General features: G+C 57.4%; 1 protein-coding gene across 4 annotated transcripts; it reads right to left on the bottom strand.

Moving 5' to 3' along the window:
- Window positions 1–678: 678 nt before the first annotated feature.
- Window positions 679–18061, bottom strand: CSF1 (colony stimulating factor 1). 4 transcript variants are annotated; one of them, XM_086717780.1, is made up of 10 exons: window positions 17777–17830; window positions 14441–14563; window positions 13140–13202; window positions 11392–11562; window positions 7480–7627; window positions 5511–6284; window positions 5218–5348; window positions 4582–4634; window positions 4188–4246; window positions 679–815 (listed from the first exon to the last, which is right to left on the bottom strand). In XM_086717780.1, the coding sequence occupies exons 1-9, from the start codon at window positions 17813–17815 to the stop codon at window positions 4201–4203; spliced, it is 1548 nt and encodes a 515-aa protein (XP_086573906.1). In that variant the 5' UTR covers window positions 17816–17830; the 3' UTR covers window positions 679–815; window positions 4188–4200. The 4 variants fall into 4 exon arrangements, with proteins under 4 accessions (XP_086573906.1, XP_086573907.1, XP_086573908.1 ...); XM_086717781.1 differs by having other exon boundaries at window positions 5218–6284; window positions 17777–18061; XM_086717782.1 differs by having other exon boundaries at window positions 5218–5759.
- Between the last annotated feature and the right edge of the window lie 216 nt (window positions 18062–18277).

Below are 18277 nucleotides of genomic sequence, written 5' to 3'. Positions count from 1 at the left end.
CTGTTCAGCAGGCAGGTTCAGTATTCACAGTGCAATGGCTTCCTTCATGAGGGGAGCCTCTGCGCAGCCTCCCGGAGAAGCTCTGGCAGGGCTGGAGGGAAAGTGGGGCAGATCCCAGAGCCTGGCCTTCCCCTTGGCATTGGAGCCAAGCCAGACAGGTCCCGAGGGCAGGGCTGACCTCTCCTCTCTGTCTGGCAACCAGCAGAGGGCACTTGGGCAAGCGGAGGGTGCAGACACGCTCCAGGCTGTCAGTGCAGACCAACAGGCCCAGAGGCCTTCTCTTCCCGTCTTTTGGGCCGCACACCTTTACGGGAAATCCAGCTGACGCTGTCCCGCCCTGCCAATCTCATGCTTCTCTCGCTGGAGACAAGTCCCTGCTTGTCGGTGCTGGCATCATCCCTAGGCACCAGGCGGTCCTCTGGGCAAAGGGCTCTTTCATTCCTCGGTGCCCACCCTGCTCTCCCACGTCCTACAGGCATCTGGGTCCCTGGCCCAGGTGTGGCTTGGAGGGGAGTAGGAGGAGAACACAGCCCCTGAGGCGCCGAGGGTCCTCAGCCGAGCTTCCCAGCCTTCCTCCGGTGGATGGGAGCCGCCAGGGCCCACGATAAATATCAGCAGCGTGGAGGGCAACCTCCAGCCCTCTCCTGGTCAGTCCGGAGTCTGAGGGTCGAGGGCAGAGGGACTCCAGCCTCGCTGCTCTGGTCAGGAGCTCTCGTGGTGGGCAGGCCACATTGCGAGGAGAATGGCTGGGGAGGGGTGGTGGTGGACGCCCCCATGATGTCTCGTCCCATGGAGAGACTGTCCTGTGCGCCCAGCTGTAAGGGAGAGAAAGAAAGGCTGGTCAGCCGAGTGGGAGTGGAGGGAGGGGTCGCTGAGGACATGGGTGGGGGAGACAGCGTTCCTGTGGGCTGTCGGTGGTGCTACAGGCAGGACTTCCTCTGGTCCTCTCCCTCGCCTTCCCAGCCACCCCAGACACCACAAAGGACCAGGCGGCTTTTCCTGGCAGCAGTCCAAGCCTCTGGCCAGACTGGCCTCACCTCCTACCTCCTCCTGGGGAAGTAGGGACCGCAGGGGGAGGTAACGGGGCCGGGTAGAGGCCTGAGCAGGGCCAGGAGAGGGGGTTGGCAGCTGCTCAAGTGGAGGAGTCTAACAGGGAGGTGGGGGGGGGCACTTGAGTGTCCTTAGACTTCCCCTCGGGCAAGACCACCTCCCTGGCCTTGGGCCAATGAACCAACGATTCCTGCTAACTCTAGCAAAGAAGAATTTCTCATTCCCACCTCCACACCATTCATCACAGACGGTCATCGCGCACGTTACTCGATACTCGGGACAGCAGGTCATAGGTAACCAACAGGAAGAAGTAGAGGCAGTTTCGGAACAAGGAAACTTCCACCCTGCCACTTGGCGTGCTATCCCCTAAGTAACCCCGCCTCCTTCCTGATGGGCCAAGGGACTTGCCTCCCTGGATCATCCATGGGAGTCAGGGCCTTGCTCTCTCCAACCCCACCCCCATCCTTGTCCCTTGCCCAGCATGCTCAGAATGCTTTGTTCCCGGAGCAGAAATCCCCTGGGCTCCATCCAACTTGGGATCCTGTGTGGGGCTTCCCTCCCTGACCATCCACAGACCCGATGGCAAAGTCCGTGACAGACAAGGAGGGCAGATGGGACCATAGCTTCTGGCTTCCAGCCCATTCCCGTGCTGTGGAGGGGGAAGAGGGGAGAACCAGAAATTGGACATGAGCCATGCTGGGCACAGCGGGGTCTCAGACCTGGCTGGGGCTAGGAGGGAAGAAGGACCAAGTGGGTGAGTCCGCTGCCCGTATGCCCTGATTCCTTAGAGTGCCTGTGTCTTCTTCTGAGCATCCGTCTATCTGTCTCTCTGCCTCTGTGTTTTCTCTCTCTCGTCAGAGTGGCAAGTAGGCTAGGGGCTCGCCCTGGATCTCCTGAGGCTCCTGGGGCTTAGGCTGGACCTACTGATCCAAGTGGTGGGATTAGGAATCTGGGGTGTGGTCCCTGCCCTGGATTCCCTTTCTAAGTGAAATCTAGAGGGGAGGAAGAGGAAAGTTGGGCAGGGCCTGAGAACAGGGAGGCAGGGAAAGCAGAGCAGGGGTGTAGAAGAGATGGGGCGGAGGGCCAAGACCAAGGGGGGAGGCTGGCAACCAGTCAGAGGGTGGTGCAGCACTGAGCCACGGAGTCCCCAGGGACCTTGATCCCTCCTCTGCTTTACCAGTCTCAAGGGAGTCTGGGTCATCCTCACAGCCCTGCCAGTGTCCCACCTGACCCACTCACCCATCTTAGCCCACCCCGCCGAGAAGGGGGGACCCCAGGATTCCAGATACGCTCCCTCGTGCTCTCTTCTAAATAGGCTCCCTCGATTCTGAGTATTCCTTAGATTCCTTTTCTGCGAGGAGTGGCCCAGACCTGTCACTGTACCCATGGGAAGGTCCTAAGGCGCTCACGTGTACGTGCCATGGGGTGTGACTGGAAAATTGAATGGGTTACCCTAGCTAGCCAGCCAGCGAGCCAATCAGCAAGTCAGGCCATTCGCCAGCTAGTTAGTTAGGCAGGCAGCTCAGTTTAAGCAGTTCCCAGCTAGTCAGTCGATCAGTCAAAGTCACCTAGCCAGCTGGTCAGCCAGGCAGCCAGAGTTGATTAGTTAGCTGGTTAACCGGTCATCCAGAAGGCTGGTCGGTTAGAGCCTGGCCAGGGTCAGGCGGTCAGTCAACCGTGAAGCCAGTCAGTTATTTATTGAGTTCTTGGCAGATGTGGAGAAGCCCTCGCTGTAGTAGAAAAAGAAATGCAAAGAAAGTGGAAGACACAGTCCCTGCCCTCAAGGGGCTTACAGCCTTCTTAGGGATGCGGAACGTACATGTACACATAAAATAAGATTTCAAAGTGTATGAAAACAACATCCAAGTAAGTGCCAATTGATACAGGATTAACCAAATACCAAAGAGCGGAGGGGGAGGACCTGAAGAGCAGTCAGCGGGCGGTGGAGACAATCAGGAAGAACGGGAGGTGAGGGCGCTGCCTGGAATCGGGGAGCCAGGGGTGAGGAAGGATAAGGGTCACATCTTTACCAACAGTGTGGGCGAGGACAATAGGAGGCGCTCATCAGTGTGCAGGAGACACATTTGGGAGGACTATGAAGACAGCATTAGGACTTGAAACGATTTCAGTGGGCACTGGTGATGGGCAGAAACACTAATGCAATCTGAATCTGCGCGAAAAGAAGTGTCCAGATCAAGGAAGGTTAACAGTCCCACTGTACTTTGAGCTGGTCAGACAACATCTGGAGCACTGTGTCCAGGGCTGGGTGCCACATTTTCAGAGGGACATTGACAAACGAGTGTGTCCAAAGTAGGGCAACCAGGATGGTGAGGGGTCTGAAAACCCTATCATACGAGGAATGTTTGAGGGACTTGTGCCACACTTAGCTTACAGAATTCTTAAAGGGGGCCTGGATAACTGACTTGAGACACTGGGAGGGCTCTCGTGAGAACAGGAGGGAGGACCATCGTGGAGCAGGCAGGGAAGCTCACTCGAGGCAGGATTTCCTCGAGGCGCTCCTGGGAGATGGCAGGGAGCTTGCCTGGGACTGGGAATATGGGACCAGCAGCTGGCTGACCCCCTGTTGGGGATGCAGAAAGGGGAGGCCTCTGTCGGGTGGGACACTGGCCAAATGACCTCCGAGAGCCTTTCTAAGACTAAGGTTCTGGGGGTCCATGAATCTAAAAGCAGGGACATAGAAACGATCTCGGCTGCGGAGAAGGGTCAAATAGGTTGCAGACAGATAGAAACCTGGCAAGAGGTGCCAAGCTGAGAACGTTGGGTTTGAAGTGGTTGGCGGTGCAAATTCCCCGGGAGGGTAAAGACCACGTACAAGAAGATTTTGGTTGCTCTGGGATGGAAGGTGGCAGCAAAGACTAGAAGCCAAATATAGAAATAATAAGCCGATGTACAGGCCACAGGGCCTAGCCTCCGATGGTGGGGGTGGGGGGAATGCAGGGGCCGTGCGGCTTCTTGAGGATCTCGAAAGGAGACAGTTGGCAGGATATGGGGACGGATGGAAAAGAGAGCAGGAGGGGAGGGAGTCAGGTGTGGGTTGGTGATTAGAAATGTAGGGTGATTAGAAAAGAGGGTAGCTAATTTTAAGGGGTGGAGAGAGATCCAAATCAGAATCTTACCTTAGAAACCCCTCTATACTGGGAGCTCCACCTGTCTGTCCTCATCCTGGGTCAGGGGGCTGTGGGCAGAGCATAGGGCTGGCATAAGACTTCAGCAGAGGCTGAGGAGTGAGGGAGCCCCTTAAGTTTGTCCACCAAACCCCTGCACATGTGCTCCAGCCCTCTCAGACTTAGAAGACTCAGAACTGCCTAGCCCTAAGGAGAAATCAGGAAAAGTCCCAGAGATACAGGAGAGAAGAAACGCCCTTCCTCCTCTCTGCCTCCCATCCTGTTCTGGGCTCCACTTCCTCAGAGCAAGTGAAAGGAAGTCTCCCTCAACTCTGGAGGGGAAACAGATGCCAAGACAGGCCCCCCTGTGCCTTCCAGAGCACCCCCACCTCCTGCAAACTCTCACCTGCCCTCTGGTCGCTCCATGGGAGAATCCACTGTCTGAGGCTCTCGATGGCTCTGGGGACAGACAGTAAAGATCAGGCTCCCTGAGGAGCTGGGGAATGGTGTGGGGACTGTGGCCTCACCCCCAGGCAGGGGGTGCCCAGAGGAGTAGATGAGAGAGTTATCAAAGTCTCCCCCGGCTACCCTAATGTGGGGGTCAGCCGTGGGGCCAGGAGGGCTCCCTGGGGCCTCGCTGCTGGTGACGCCCCATCTCCTCTCCCCATGCAGGCTGCCTCCTATCCCCGGGGTCCCGGGGCCCGGGGCCCCACAGAGCTCCCAGCAAACGCTGCCCTGACCTCCATGCAGCATCACTTTCCTCTCCTAGCTCCCCTCATGGCCGGGTTCTCTTCCCACTCTCGGCCCAAGAATGTCCTCTCCTGGTCCCTTCCCATTGACTTTATAGCCTGGGTGCCCCCTGTTTTTTAATAGACCCCCCACTTCAACCTGCCATCTTCTGTGCTCAGCTGGCCTCCTGTCTTGGCATCTGAAGAACCCAGGCGGAGCCCAAGTAATCCTCTGACCCGCTCGACCTGCTCCCCCACCCAGGCTGTGCCACCGCCCCCACGGGATGCCCTCCTCTCACAGGGGCTGTCCTTACCCGCCGTCTCTGCCTGTAGAACAGGAGGCCGCCGACGGCCAGCAGGACCAGGATGATGCTGGGCACCAGCAGGCGGAAGACAAACCCGGGGAGCTGAGGGTCTGAGGGTCCCTCCTGCTGCCTGTCATGGCCTGTGTCAGTCAAAGGAACGGAATTAAAGCGGGCTGAGGGCCTGTGCCCCTCACTTGCTTGTCCTTCCAGCTCTGTGGGGCTCCTCCGATCCCTGGTGCTCCTTCTGCCCTCCAACTCCCTGAGGGGCAGCACATGGCCCCAGGAGTGGCTTCCGGGAAGACCTGGCTGTGCAGAGAGGGCCGAGGGACTGCCGGGGCTTCGTGGAGGCCGTGACGGGGTCCTGAGACTGCTGAGGCTTCGTGGGGGCCGCGACGGGGTCCTGGCAGAGCCTGGCTCCTGGTGGTCTCTGGGCTTGGCAGATGGACGGTCTGTCTTCTCAGGTGTATGACTCTGGGCCTGGCCAGTGGGTCTCGCAGGGCCCACCGTGGGCAGGGGTATGCTAGTCATGTCCTCTGGCTGCTGGCTCCTGGCTGAGTAGGACAATGGAAAAGATGCTGACAAGAGGTCACTGGGCCTGGCGGTCATCTTGGCCTGGATGCTGCCTCCTCCCGGCCTGGAGGAGGAAAGCTCTGCCCCTTGGGGTACGGGACCCTCACTAGCCTCTCCGGAGGCCTCTTCTAGGGTCCAGTTAGTGCCTAACACAGAGTCAAGAATGTGCTCCATCCCAGGGGTGGGGGCCCCGGCAGAGGACTGGGGCTGAGGTGAGTCTCCGATAGGACTGGCCTCTACACCCGGAGGCTCTGGAGAGTCAAAGCTCTGGCAGGTGCTCCTGGGTGGTCGCTGCTTGGCAGTGCCCGGGTCCAGGTCCACTGTGCGGAGGGGCAGCTCACTGGGCAAGAGGGAGCCGCCCTCTGTCCCCTCAGAGTCAGCCCGGGTCAAGCCAGCCATGGGGGCCGTGGAGGGGGCAAGGGGCTGCTGAGGGGAGACAGAGGCCAGGTCACTGGTAGGGGTGGCTTTGGGGTACAGGCAGTTGCAATCAGGCTTGGTCACCACATCTGAAAGAACCACAGAGAGAGGGAGAGAGAAAGATGGGGGGGAAGAGATAGAGTCACCAGCCTCCAGCACAGGTTTCCCGGGGCGGGGGGGGGGGGGGTTGAGAGGGGGATATGGGTCCAGGGTCCCTCATCCCCTAATCCCTCAGCTAGGGGCTGAGGAAAGGACAGGACTGGAGCCAGTGCTCATGACACAGGCCTTAGGCAAGGAAGGTACAAGCTGCAGGGTCTCAAAGGCAGAAAGCAAAGAGTGGGGTTTAGAGGACAGACTGGGGGCCAGGGTCAGGGAAGACCAGGGGACAGCTTTTCCTGGAGTTCCAGCTGGCAAGGTGCCAAGCCACGATTGAGCAGCAGCTGGCCAGGTGGTTGAGCAGCGGCCTCCAAGACTAACACAAGACACCCTCAGGTCCCATAGACAGTGCTGGTTGGAAAGCAGCAAGGTGGTTTCATGCACAGCCAGGGGCCACACAGCCACAGCCACAGGCGGGAACAAACTGGGGCTGGAATGTGGCCAAGACTTGAGGCCTTGGGATTGAAGCAACGAGATTGGACTTGGCCATTGGCAGGTCGCGGGGCCTCAGCTCCTGCCTCGGGGAGCAAGGTTGAATGTAGGAGGGCACACGTGGCACAGGACGCAGAGACGAGGCCACGTAGGATACACGCGTGTGCAGCTGGGCCTGCACTGGGAGAGTTTGAGTGATGCTCAGCCTTCAAATCCAGCCTTTTCCCTTGAGGGGACATTCAAGGCATCCTGGGGACTTCTGGAGCCAGGGTATCCTGGTGATTCACTGCAGGGCTCCTGGTGCAAGGGCCCTGGCTCCCAGATGGAGCCTTGCTCTCTCCACGGAACCCCCTGTGCGTTCAGCCAGCCTGCAGAGCCGGTAGGGAAAGCCTCCAAGCCTACAGGGCCCTCCGAGAGGGGCCCCTTGCCCATTCCCTGATCTCACAGCCACCAGCATGATCCTTCTCGATGTCTCAACATGCACACACATGTCAGAAAAGACATGTGCCCGGACCACCCAGAGGTACGTGAAGCCACATATGAACACGAGAAAAGCACATCTACACACACAGGAGCTCGCGTCGCAGCCAGGCTGCCTGCCCAGGGTCCCTCCAGCCCGCCCCTCACCTCCCAATCCCTGCTCTGTTCCTTACACCCTCCCCTTGACCCACACTTGCTGGCCCTTTTGGTGCTTACCTTGGCTGGAGCATTTCTCAAAGCTCTTGTTGCAGTTCTTGCTGAAAACGTTCCAGTCCTTTTTAAGGAGATTCTTTGTTTCATTAAAGACATTCTTGATCTTTTCCAGCAACTGGAGGGGTGTCTCATGGAAAGTTCGTACACAGGCCTGGAAAGACAGTAAGGGCCCCCCCCCCCCACTTGGTGAGGATGAGCCATGTCTCTAGCTTGTTTGCCAAACGCCCTTGAACTTTTTCACATCTGTCTTCTTTTTCTCTTTCATTTTCTCCCTCCCCTCACCCCTGCTGGGTAGTGGAACCAGCCCTGAGATCTCCAGATATGTCACTTATTCACAGATCTGTTGAGCACATATCTATGTGCCAGGCATATGGCAATTACCTGGGAATCATGCAATGAGCATGAGAGAGGTGGTCACTGTCTGAGTTGGGACGCTGAATCTAGCAAGGCATTGGCATTAAACACGTTACAAGTGCAGGGAGTCACATGAAGAAGTGTGGAATGATCTGAGAGTGCACAACGAGGGGAGCCAAATGAGGGCCCAGGGTGAATTTCCCCATGGAATCAACTGAAAGATGAGCAAGGGTCAACCAGGAAAGGAGGTGGGGTTGGAGAGAGCAGTCCAGGTTGTGGGAACAGAGTGTGCAAAGGTCCTGAGGCAGGAAAGAGCCTGAAATGTGGAAAGACCAAAAGACGGCTAGAGTGGCTATAGTAGTGCCACCTAGGAAGAAGTTGGCAAGAGATGGGGCACCTGGGTGGCGCAGTCGTTTAAGTGTCCGACTCTCGATTTCCACTCAGGTCATGATCTCACAGTTCGTGAGTTCGAGCCCCATATTGGGCCCTGTGCTGACGGCACGGAGCCTGCTTGGGATTCTGTCTCTCCTTCTCTCTGCCCCTCCCCCCACTTGTACATTTTCTGTCTCTCTCAAAATAAATTAATTAATTAAAAAAAGAGACAAAAAAAAAAAAAAAGAAGTTGGCAAGAGATTCATGCAAGAGAGGTCAGCAAGGGCCAGGTGCTTCGGGCCCTTGTTGGCCATGTCACAAACTGCTAACCTGATCCACACAGCAAAGAGAAAACATCCGAGGGGTTGTTGGGGAGGTGGCTGGTGGCACGGTGAGACCCAAGTTTTAGAAGGGTCATCCCGTGGTGTGGAGCAGGCCACGGGGCTATGGGTCCTTCTCCGGCATGAGTATGCCTTGGAAGGGGGGGCTGAAGTTGCCCCAGTCCTGTCTATCGAGCTGTCCTTTTCTCTTCTGCTCATAGGACCATGGCTCCTACACCCACTGGGGCTCTGAGAAGCTTCCCATCTCCTGAGCTGCTCCTTCTCAGTCGTCTTACCAGGCTCCCTTCCTCCACCAGACTTCGAAATTCTGGCACTCCTCAGGGCTGTCCTGGACCTACTTTCTCCCTTTCATGCCAGATGAGGCCCCACATGCCCGTGGCTTCATCCGTGGTCTACTTACCAATGACTTCCAAATACCAAGTTTTTCCTTAAACTGAGCTGCAAAGGCCCTTGATAAATGTGGACCAGATGAACAAATGAATGAATGAATGAATGCACGCATGAGAAAACCTGGGCTCAGCTCTGTCACCCACCACCCACGTGACACTGGCCAAGTGGATTATCCAGTTTGGGCTCATTTCCTCTTCTACAGTGCCTTCCAGCCTCCCACCAGGGCTACTATAAGAAAGAGGGAAACTGCCTTTCTCTTCCTTTCTTCGTAAACCTCTGTGCCCTTCGTACCTCACCTCGTAACTGCACAGGGAACACGGCAACATCCAACAGAAGGTCCCGATGCCCACCTATCACACAGACGCTGTGCCTTCTCTCTTCAGGAGCTCTGAACCCGCACCAGCCTTCTCCTCAGGAGACTGGCTCCTGTAAGCCTCAAAGGCTCCCTCCCTCCTCAAGTCCACCCTGCTGCGTTCACGCCGGGCGTAGGAAGTGTGCATGCAGGGTGGGTGGCTTGTGACAATGCAGATTCCCAAGCCCACCCACAGCCCCAGGGAATCAGACTTTCTAGGGGTACGTACTGGGAATCTGGATTTTAAACAAGCTCCCCAAGTGATACTTAACGAACCTTAACATTGGAAAACCTCAGCCTTACTACCTCTCGGGAAAGATGTTTCCTCCCGCAATCCCACACTCCCTCTGGTGACCTCTATTCCTGTGCCTTTATGGAGCCCCACTCCCCCACAGCGCTGCCTCTACTTCCTCTCCGTTCACCCTCATCTGGCACCTGCCTCCAGCAGCAGCCGCACACTGCCAGAGCCATCGGACGCTTTTCTACCCTCGTCTCGCTTGACTTCTCAATCCCGTTGGATAAAGGCGACTACTTTTTCCATCTGGAGACGTTCTTCCACGGGCCCAGTGAAATCGGTCTCCTGGTTTTCCCTCCACCGCTCAAGCTGCTCCTTCCCAGTCTCCTGGCCGGGTCCCCTCCTCTGCCTGGCTTCTGGGTGCTCGGGTTCAGGGGTCTGTTTCTCCTCCCACAGTGGGCCATGCTCTACAGTCTCTTGGCCTCACAGATGACCTCCACACCACCTCCTCTTACACGAGTATCTTGCCAGACAGACTCAAGACCCCGTGTATCCAGCCACCTGCTCCGCATTTCCCCTTGGCTGTCTCACAAGCGCCTGGAGTTTCATGTGTCCCAAACTGAGCTCCTGCCCTTTCCCCAAACCTTCTCTGCCTGATCTTCCCCCTAACTGCTCCAGACAAAACCGGCCTTGAGCCATCCCTTCCCTCGGCTCCTTATGGCCACCGCATCCCCAAATCCTGTGCGTTCTTTCTCCAAACTCAACCTGGGAGCACAGCTGCTCGCTCCACCTGCACAGCATCACCGGGGTCCAAGCCCCATGCTGCATCCCCCGCCCCCCAGTGGTCCAAGCCACTAGAACCTCTGGCCCCGACTCGCGCCCCCTGCTGGCCTCCCAGCCTCCATTCTTGCCCCCTGCGGTCCTCGCAGTGAAGTTAGATTAGGTCATTCCTCTGTTCCCCAAAGCTTCCCTCAAACTTCAGCCAACATTCCACATCCCTAAGACCCCAGATGTGCCCCCTGCCGGCTCCCGCCTCCTCCCCTCTCTCCCCCCTCTCTTCCACACTTCCTGGCGACCACCCTTTCTTTGTGGTCCTGAATGTGCAGTCCTGCTCACCTCAGGGCTTCGGGCCTAGCATTCCCTGTTCTGGAATGTTCTGACCAGCCTCATAGCTTCCTAACTCTTCCTCATCTTTGAACCTCAAGCGAGTATATTCTTACTCGGAAGTCTTCTCCTTCTCTTCTTCCCCACCCCCCTTTTTAATTAGAATGCTGTTTCTTTCTCAGAGCCCCACGCAGCCCTCCTTCATGGCGCCGCTCCCTCACCTCCTTCAGGTCTCCCCCTTGCCTGGCTTTCTCTTCAGCAACGCACATACTACCATCCCACATAGCACGTATTTTACTTGTATATTTTGTTAACTCTCTCACCCCCCCGCCAAATGTAAGCTCCATGAACGTGGATACGGGTACTCGTCTGGTTTGACCCCAGATGATTCCTAGTGTCTAGAACAGTACCTGGTACACAAGAGGCACCATTCACCATTGGTCGAGTGAATGAATAGTGCTCATGTTTCATAATGCTATTTACTTGTGTCATTGTTTAATGGTTGCCAACCTCACTTAACCGTAAGCTCCACAAGGGTGGGGGCCACGGAATTTTGCCTCACGAAGACACCGCCAAGGCCTAGCACCGTGTCTCCTGCCCGGTAAGTCCTCAGCAGAGGTATGTGGGGTGAATAAATGAATGAGAGAGAGAGGAACCGTGACACAGGGTGAAGCAAGTGAATATACTATGTGCACAAGGACAGGGAGGGTACCACCAAAGCCACCCTCTACTCTTGCTCACTGTTCCTGGCTCCAGGACCCTCCTACCTTGTCCTGCTCTTCATAGTCCTTGGTGAAGCAGCTGCTTAGCCTCAGAGAGAGTTCCTGGAGCGTCACAATGACATTGGCATTGGGAGTATTGTCTTTGAAGCGCATGGTGTCCTCCATTATGTCTTGCACTAGGAGAAAGGCCTTCTTAAGGTAGCACACGGGATCTTTCTGAAAAACAAGAAGCTGGAGTTTATGGTCTGGCTGATGTGATCGGGGAACCCAGGCTCTGTGACAGGTGCCCCCATCCCGGGCAGACGGAGGGCTGCGGCCTGCCCTTCGCCCGCCCCCGAGGGGAGGGCCACGCCACCCCAGTAAAAAGGGGGGCGCTGACCTCAGCTGGTCTTTCAGTCTCTTTCATGGGATCTGGAGCTGCCTGGACTTGAGGTAGAGGGAAGGAAATGTGGGTTCTGATTAGAGACATCCTCAGATTTCTGGAAGGTGAGGCTTTCATCAGAATGGGGGTGTGTAGGTAAGGTGGATCCTGGGGAACTACTCTGTCTCTCTTTGGCTTGCTTTCACCAAAAGTCCTTTACTACACGGCTCCTTCAAATCCTCCAGGCCACAGGGGGAACTAGAGACCGCCTGAGGACCCAAAGGATAACTTCCGTGTTTTGTGTCCCTCAGAGAAGGTGGTTGCCTCAACAGACACTCTGCTTCAGCGCCGGATTCCTGGTACCGGTCTCATCATTTCCTAGCCAAGGAAACTCGCCACATTGGTTAAGGCGTGAGTGAGTGAAATACTGAGGTTATTCCTCGGACCATAGGTGGTCTCCAGTTCTAATAGACATGTATATGGGTCAGGTGTGCAGAAGTTCAGAGATGGGAGCAACTCTGGGGCGTATCATGGTGATTTTGCAGGTGCAAAGATGAGCAGGCGTGGAATAAGGGGCAATATGGGGGCAGTTGAAAAGACATCACAGGCACAGGAAGGGCTTGTGCCAAGGCTTGGAGGCAGGAAGGGGCAGGGAACTGGGGCGGTGGGCCCAGACTGTGTGGTGTAAACCCCAAGCTGACCAACCTGGGCTTTCTCCTGGAGTGAGGGGCAGGGGCGAGGGGGTGCTGACAGGTTTGGAGGAGGGAAATGAAGGTAACAGGTCGGAGTTCCGAGAGCTCCCCCTAATGGCGGGAAGATGGGGTGCATTGGAAGCAGGGAGGCTCTTGAAACTGTCCAAGCAACTGATTGGGTGAGGCTCCCGCAGAGCCCAGAGCGGCTGGGAGGCAGAACCGGCAGCACTTGATGGCTGGTTGGGTGTGGGGTAGGAGGAAGAGGGAAAGGGCTGGACTGACTCCCTGGCTGCTGTTCAGTCTGTTGGATGGAAACGACATCCTTAAGCAAAGCATGTGACCCAGAAGTCATCTTGGTTTGCTTTGGCCCTAGAGCCAGCCTGCCTGGGTTCAAAGCAGGCCCCCACCACTTAGTATCTATGCTCCCTGAACCTCCCTGAGGACGATAACCGAGACTGGTATATCACACAGTCGTACTGTCAGGATTAAATTAGAAAGTGTCTGGTGCATAGTAAGGCGTTGATATGTGCCAGGGCCAGGAGAAGGGAGCAGCAGGGGACTTGAGGCCCGGATCCTGCTCGGCCCTGGACCCTGGCACCCCAAACTTGAGCACCAGGGATCCTCACGCCCTCACCGTGCCCAGTTATGGGATTTCTCCTCCCTTCATGTTCCCACATATACCCACCTTGGGAAGCACATATAGGGCTGGCACAGGGGCCTTATAAATAACCATAACTCACCAACTGCTCCTGGTCTACAAACTCAAAGGCAATTTGGCACGAAGTCTCCATCTGACTGTCAATCTGTAAGAGAGAGCAGGCCAGGGGTGGCAGGGCGTCTGCAGCTCAACTGAGCTCACCTAAGAATGAGAACTAGAGTTTTGGGGTGGATCAGGTTTTGGTGCTCATCTACCTCCCCACCAACCATACTGGGAAAGACAGAGGCAAGGGAAAGACTTGTGCCTCCCCCATGCCCAGGGTGGGCTGTAGAAGAACAAGGAGTCTCCTCGTTCCACCCCCACTCCATGAAATCTGACAAATACCAGTTAGTTAGAAGGAAGAACTATCTAACAGAGGGTACAGGGCATAATCTTCCACGACAAGTAGTGAGCTCCCTGTCCTGGCAGGGATTCGAGTCGCGGCTGGACAAGCTCTGGGGATTCAGGATCTACAGGGGCTGGGGCTAGGTGCCCTTAAAGCCCTCGCTGGCCCCCAGAGCAGTGGCTCTGGGAGTGTAAGCCTCAGAGAATGCTATGGCTCTTGTTCTACCTGGATGGATGCAGAAGCTACATGCAGGAGGAAAAGTGTAGAGGTGAGAGAGTCAGGAGGCCCAGCCTACAAGCCCCGAGCTCAGGGCCCTGGAGCTGGTCTTAGCCAGTGGTGCCCCACCCTGTCTGGCTGGCCAGAGGGATGGTAAATTCTCTTCTGAGCAGGACAGCAGCCATGATGGTAACCTGATTCTGCCCGGCTGAACCATGTTTGGAATTGTTGACAACTCTGCCAGCCGGATTAGAATAAGACACGGGTTCCTTCATGGCCTGGGTGAGCAGTCCATCCCAGCCCCAAGGCTCAGGCAAGAGCCAGGAGAGTGAGGGTGGAGGGCTGGGAGCTAGGCAGGAGCCTCCTCTCCAAATCTGACGGTAGCTCTGGTGCCAGGTCGGTGGCATATCTGAGAGGCTGGGAGTTAGAGGCGACACAGCAGGCAGACTGGGATGGCTCCCCAGAGAAAGCATCACACTGAGGGAGAGCAGGCTTCGCAAGCCTTTTCAGAGTCTATGGTTGAAATTCCAGGCAATCGTTAACCCAGGCAACTGGCTGGAAGCCCACCCTGTCCACTGTCTGCAGGGGAGTCAGAGAGGGCTGCAGGCTTGGGGGTGGGTCAGAGACCCTGGCCCCGAGAAGGTCAATGAGAGCTAGGTGGGAGCCATGAATCATGTCCTGTGCAGCCGTATTTCTCTGCCTGCAACCCTTGCCTTTGACCCTGCTCCCTGCCTCAGTTTCCCCAGTGGGGAGAAGGTAGATAGACACGGCCACACACTCACCAGCTGCTGCAGGAACTGCAGGTGTCCGTTCCCAATCATGTGGCTACAGCGCTCTGACACCTCCTCGGTAATACTCCTGCTCACCAGGAGACAGACCAGCAGTAGCAGGTGGCTCAGCCATGTCTGTGGTAGAGAGTGCATCATTACTCCCAGCCCTCACTCTCCCTAGGAACCCCAGTGCCCTGCTGAGAGTGGAGATACAAGGAGCTCACACCTACAATGCTGCAGGCTCTGCCCCTTGCCCAGGATGCAGCGTTGCCAGGAACTTTTTCAGCATTTCCTACGTGGCACGCGCAATCTTGCTCTCCTTGGTAACTACCCAAATGTCACCTCCTCCAAGAAGCCTTCCCAGATTAATCCAAGCCGAGCCTGATTACACACTGACCCTTTAAGGAGGACACGGGAGGTGTTCCTACCAGTCTAAATTTCCGTGACACTGGAAACTCCTTGAATGCAGGGCTTGCATCAGCCCATTGTTGTGTCCCTGCAACTTTAAACACCGAGCCAGACATCTTGTGGGCTGCCCACTCCTCTCAAGCTCATGTTCGAGCACCCACTTGCAGACTTCCAGCCAGACATTTTCCCTAGGCCCAGCCCTTCCTCCCACCTGATTCCACACAGGTCTGGCTCTGCTACTGGAAAAAACCAGGGCCCCGAACTCAGTTTCACTGGGAACCTATCCCACACTGGAGACCTTTTGGAGCCCTGGGTGTGTGTGTGTCAAAAAGGAGCCCGACTGCTTAATCAGAGGTAGCAGTGCCAGTTCTAGGCCATCCCTGGTTGGCACCTGCTTATCAGAGCTCCAGCACGGTCTGCATCCAGCCAGCCAGCTCTCATCATGGCCAGGAAGTTTTCAGAGATCTTTCCCTCCTTCAGCTCCCACCTGGCCCAGGAGCTGCTCACCCCTCGAGTGACGGGACTGGTCCCTGACACCTCATCATTCCCCTTCCTTCCTTTCTCCCTCCTCCTAACCGGGGTCCCCTCAACCCTCCCCCTGGCCCAGGTCTCCCACTCTCTAGCCAGAGGCAGAGGGACTCTTGAACTTTCTTTCCCCAACTCAAGGTTGCCCCTGGCAGCTGATGTCTCCAGATTCAGGGAAACGCTGTCAGGGTGGGGTGAGAGCTGGCACCTTCCTGGGCTCTGGGCTCTGCCTCAGTAATCCAGATGATGAGACAAAGACTGCAAATAAATAGCACATTGGAAAAAACGAGGAGGCCATGAAACAGCCCTCAACAACATGCTGATTTACATATAATTAAAAGCCCAAATGTTTGTTAGCTCCTACCAGGGAACAGAAGCCCTGGCTGGGACTACCAGGGAGGGCGCAGGGAGAAGTGGCCTCTGTGAGGCCATGAAAAATGGGGAGAAGTTGATGGCAGAGAGAGGGAAGGGGAGGCCTGGAGGGAAGAGGCACAGGGTGGCCCAATGCCACTCAGTAAAGGGATCTGGTGAGGGTCCTGGCCTGACCTGGTGGAGGGAGAGTGGAAAAGGGGGAGGACAGTCGACGGGGAGGGCTTCAGGCTCTGTTGGGCAGTTGAAGAGGTAGCCCTGGGTGGGAATGGCTGCCCAGGCCCTCCAGAACCTTTAATTCAGGACCCATTGGAAACTGGGCCAAGCGGAAGGTGTGGCTCTGTCCCAGGCCGCTGCCCCTGCCGCTCTGAACCCCCAGTTTTAAACAGTGTGGAGGAAAGAGCCCGTGAGAAAGGCGGTATTCAGGAAGACAACCTTGCCACAGGCACTTCAAGATATTGACATCCGAGGACAGCTTAACACCCAAGGGCTGCCTGGCGTTTGGAACTATTTCAGTGATTGGTGCGGGGAGAGTGCAGCCACCACGTGGGAAGCTGACTTTGAAGGTGGCCAGAGGGGGTCCCCCCTGCCCCTGGGGCCCCAGGTTTGCCTCAGAGGAGGAAGTGAATGGGCACCCAAGGGTTAACACTCTAGCTCGCATCTAGCTGGGCTGGCTCTTCTCCCCCTCCATTCTTCCTCCCACCCACCCGCCTTGGCCTCTGGGACAGCCACGAAGGCACCTCTCCTGCAGGCCCACAGACATCTCAGCCCCGCTGTCCATCCTCACCTGTCCCATCCTTCCCATCAACAGGGGCCCTGGAGGGACCTTGGCACGACCAGATCCTTAGACGGCTCCTGTCTAAAACCAGTCTACGTTTCCCTCCACCTTTACTTTCCTCATGGTCTCCCTCCAGCCCTTATCTTTGTCTGGTTGCCTACCAGCTCCCCCTCCACAATTTCCCCCCTCCTGACACTGTCTTCAGTCTCTCAGTTGGGCTCTTCCTCCCCTGTGGGTCTGCTCTTGCCCCTTCCTCTCAGCCCCACCTGCAATCCCTTCCATTCCCCTCCAAGTATTTGCTTCTCTCCCAGCCAGTTTCTCCTGCCATTCTCCTCTAGGGCTCCTCACAAGTAAACCCACTGGGAGAACACCTACTGTTCGTTAATAGTGCCACCCTGCACTTTCTAGGAGCTGCCCCACCTACTGCCCGCAGTCGGGGCCGGACATTCCCGGTGCAAGGCGGAGCAGCCCCTACCCTGCCGAGGGCTCTGCACCACGGAACCCTCCTTCCACCTTCCCCTTTCTCTGCCACCGCCGAGCCCAGGAGCTCCCCGGCTGAATGAACCAGATTTTGCAATAAAAAGATTCGGAGCTAGCCCCAGGCAGCTCTGGAGTCCGGTCCCCGCAAAACAGACTTGACTCAAGTCCCCCAACACCTCCTGCTTGCATGCTGGGACAAGTAGCGGCTTGCCCGGCTCTTTCCTTTTGCCAGCAGGTTCCTGGGCACAGACCCTGGAATTCTGTGAGCTGGATGACCTCTGAACTTCTCCAACGCAGAAGCGCCCACTCCCCAGCAGAGCCTGGAAGCATGTGTGTGGCCCATGGCGAGGGTGCCCACTGGGAGGGCGCCACACTCAGCGCGCAGCCACTGCGCGGGTCTCTTGGCGGTGTCGGCTCAGAGATGGGAGAAAGGCAGGGGCTGACACGGAGCCGGCACAGAGCCTCTGCCGGTGGCTGTGAACCCCTCTCTCCCGCCGGCGGGTGGCTCAGTGCGCGCGCCTCGGAGCAGTGGGGTGAGCAGCCTCCCCTTTCCGGAGAAGTACCGCAGCCCCAGGAACCGCTGCAAGGCGTCACGGGTCCCAGCCCGAGTGCGCCCGGGACGCCAGGCAGCCGGCACGCAAAGATGGGAAGGACCCCGGAGCCCGTGGTCGCGGCGGGGAGCGTCGGCGGCCGGCGCGCCAGGGCAGTAGGTTCCGAGGCGCCGCACCGCGCCGCCCGCTCCCGCCCCAGCCCTGCGGGCGCCCCGCCGCCCCGCGGCCGTCGCTTACCGTGGGAGGGCAGCGCCCGGCGGCGCCCCGCGCGATCATACGGGCAGCTGGGTCCCGGCCGGGCGCGTCGGCCGCCCTCGCTCGCTCGCTCGCTGGCCGCCGCAGAGCCCGCGCCCCGGCCGAGGGCCGCGCTGCAGTCCCGGGGGTGCGGAAAGCGGGCGGCGGCGCCGAGAGCACCCAGGCAACTTTCACTTTCCACCAGCCGGTCTCCACTGGCCAGCTCCTCGGCACAGCCTTTTAAGAGGACTTGTGGGGGCATGTGGTTTATGGGAAATCACCTTGGACAGGCGCCAGACACACACACACACACACACACACACACACACACGCACGCGCGCGCGCACGCGCGCGCGCGCACTGACACAGACACACACTCCAGAGCCCCACTGAACCGCCTCCCCTCTCCCGCCTCTCGGGCTGGTCTTCCCCGTGGTCCTCCCAGTCGCCCTGTTTTGTGCGCGACTCCAGAGTCTTCAGCAAAGTAACTCGGACTCCGCCGCC

Source organism: Puma concolor, chromosome C1 (genome assembly GCF_028749965.1).
Source record: "Puma concolor isolate L17-30 chromosome C1, mPumCon1.1.hap2, whole genome shotgun sequence".
NCBI lineage: Eukaryota > Metazoa > Chordata > Mammalia > Carnivora > Felidae > Puma > Puma concolor.
Note: the sequence above shows the minus strand (reverse complement) of the source record. Positions and strands in the feature narration are given on the sequence as shown.

Excerpts from the sequence above, each read along its gene's own strand:
- CSF1 (XM_086717781.1), bottom strand. The coding sequence starts at position 17,815 with ATGATCGCGCGGGGCGCCGCCGGGCGCTGCCCTCCCACG. Across the intron at positions 14,564-17,776 it reads CCGGGCGCTGCCCTCCCACG|ACATGGCTGAGCCACCTGCT; the intron begins GTAAGCGACGGC and ends TCTCTACCACAG. Across the intron at positions 7,628-11,391 it reads ACTATGAAGAGCAGGACAAG|GCCTGTGTACGAACTTTCCA; the intron begins GTAGGAGGGTCC and ends CTGTCTTTCCAG.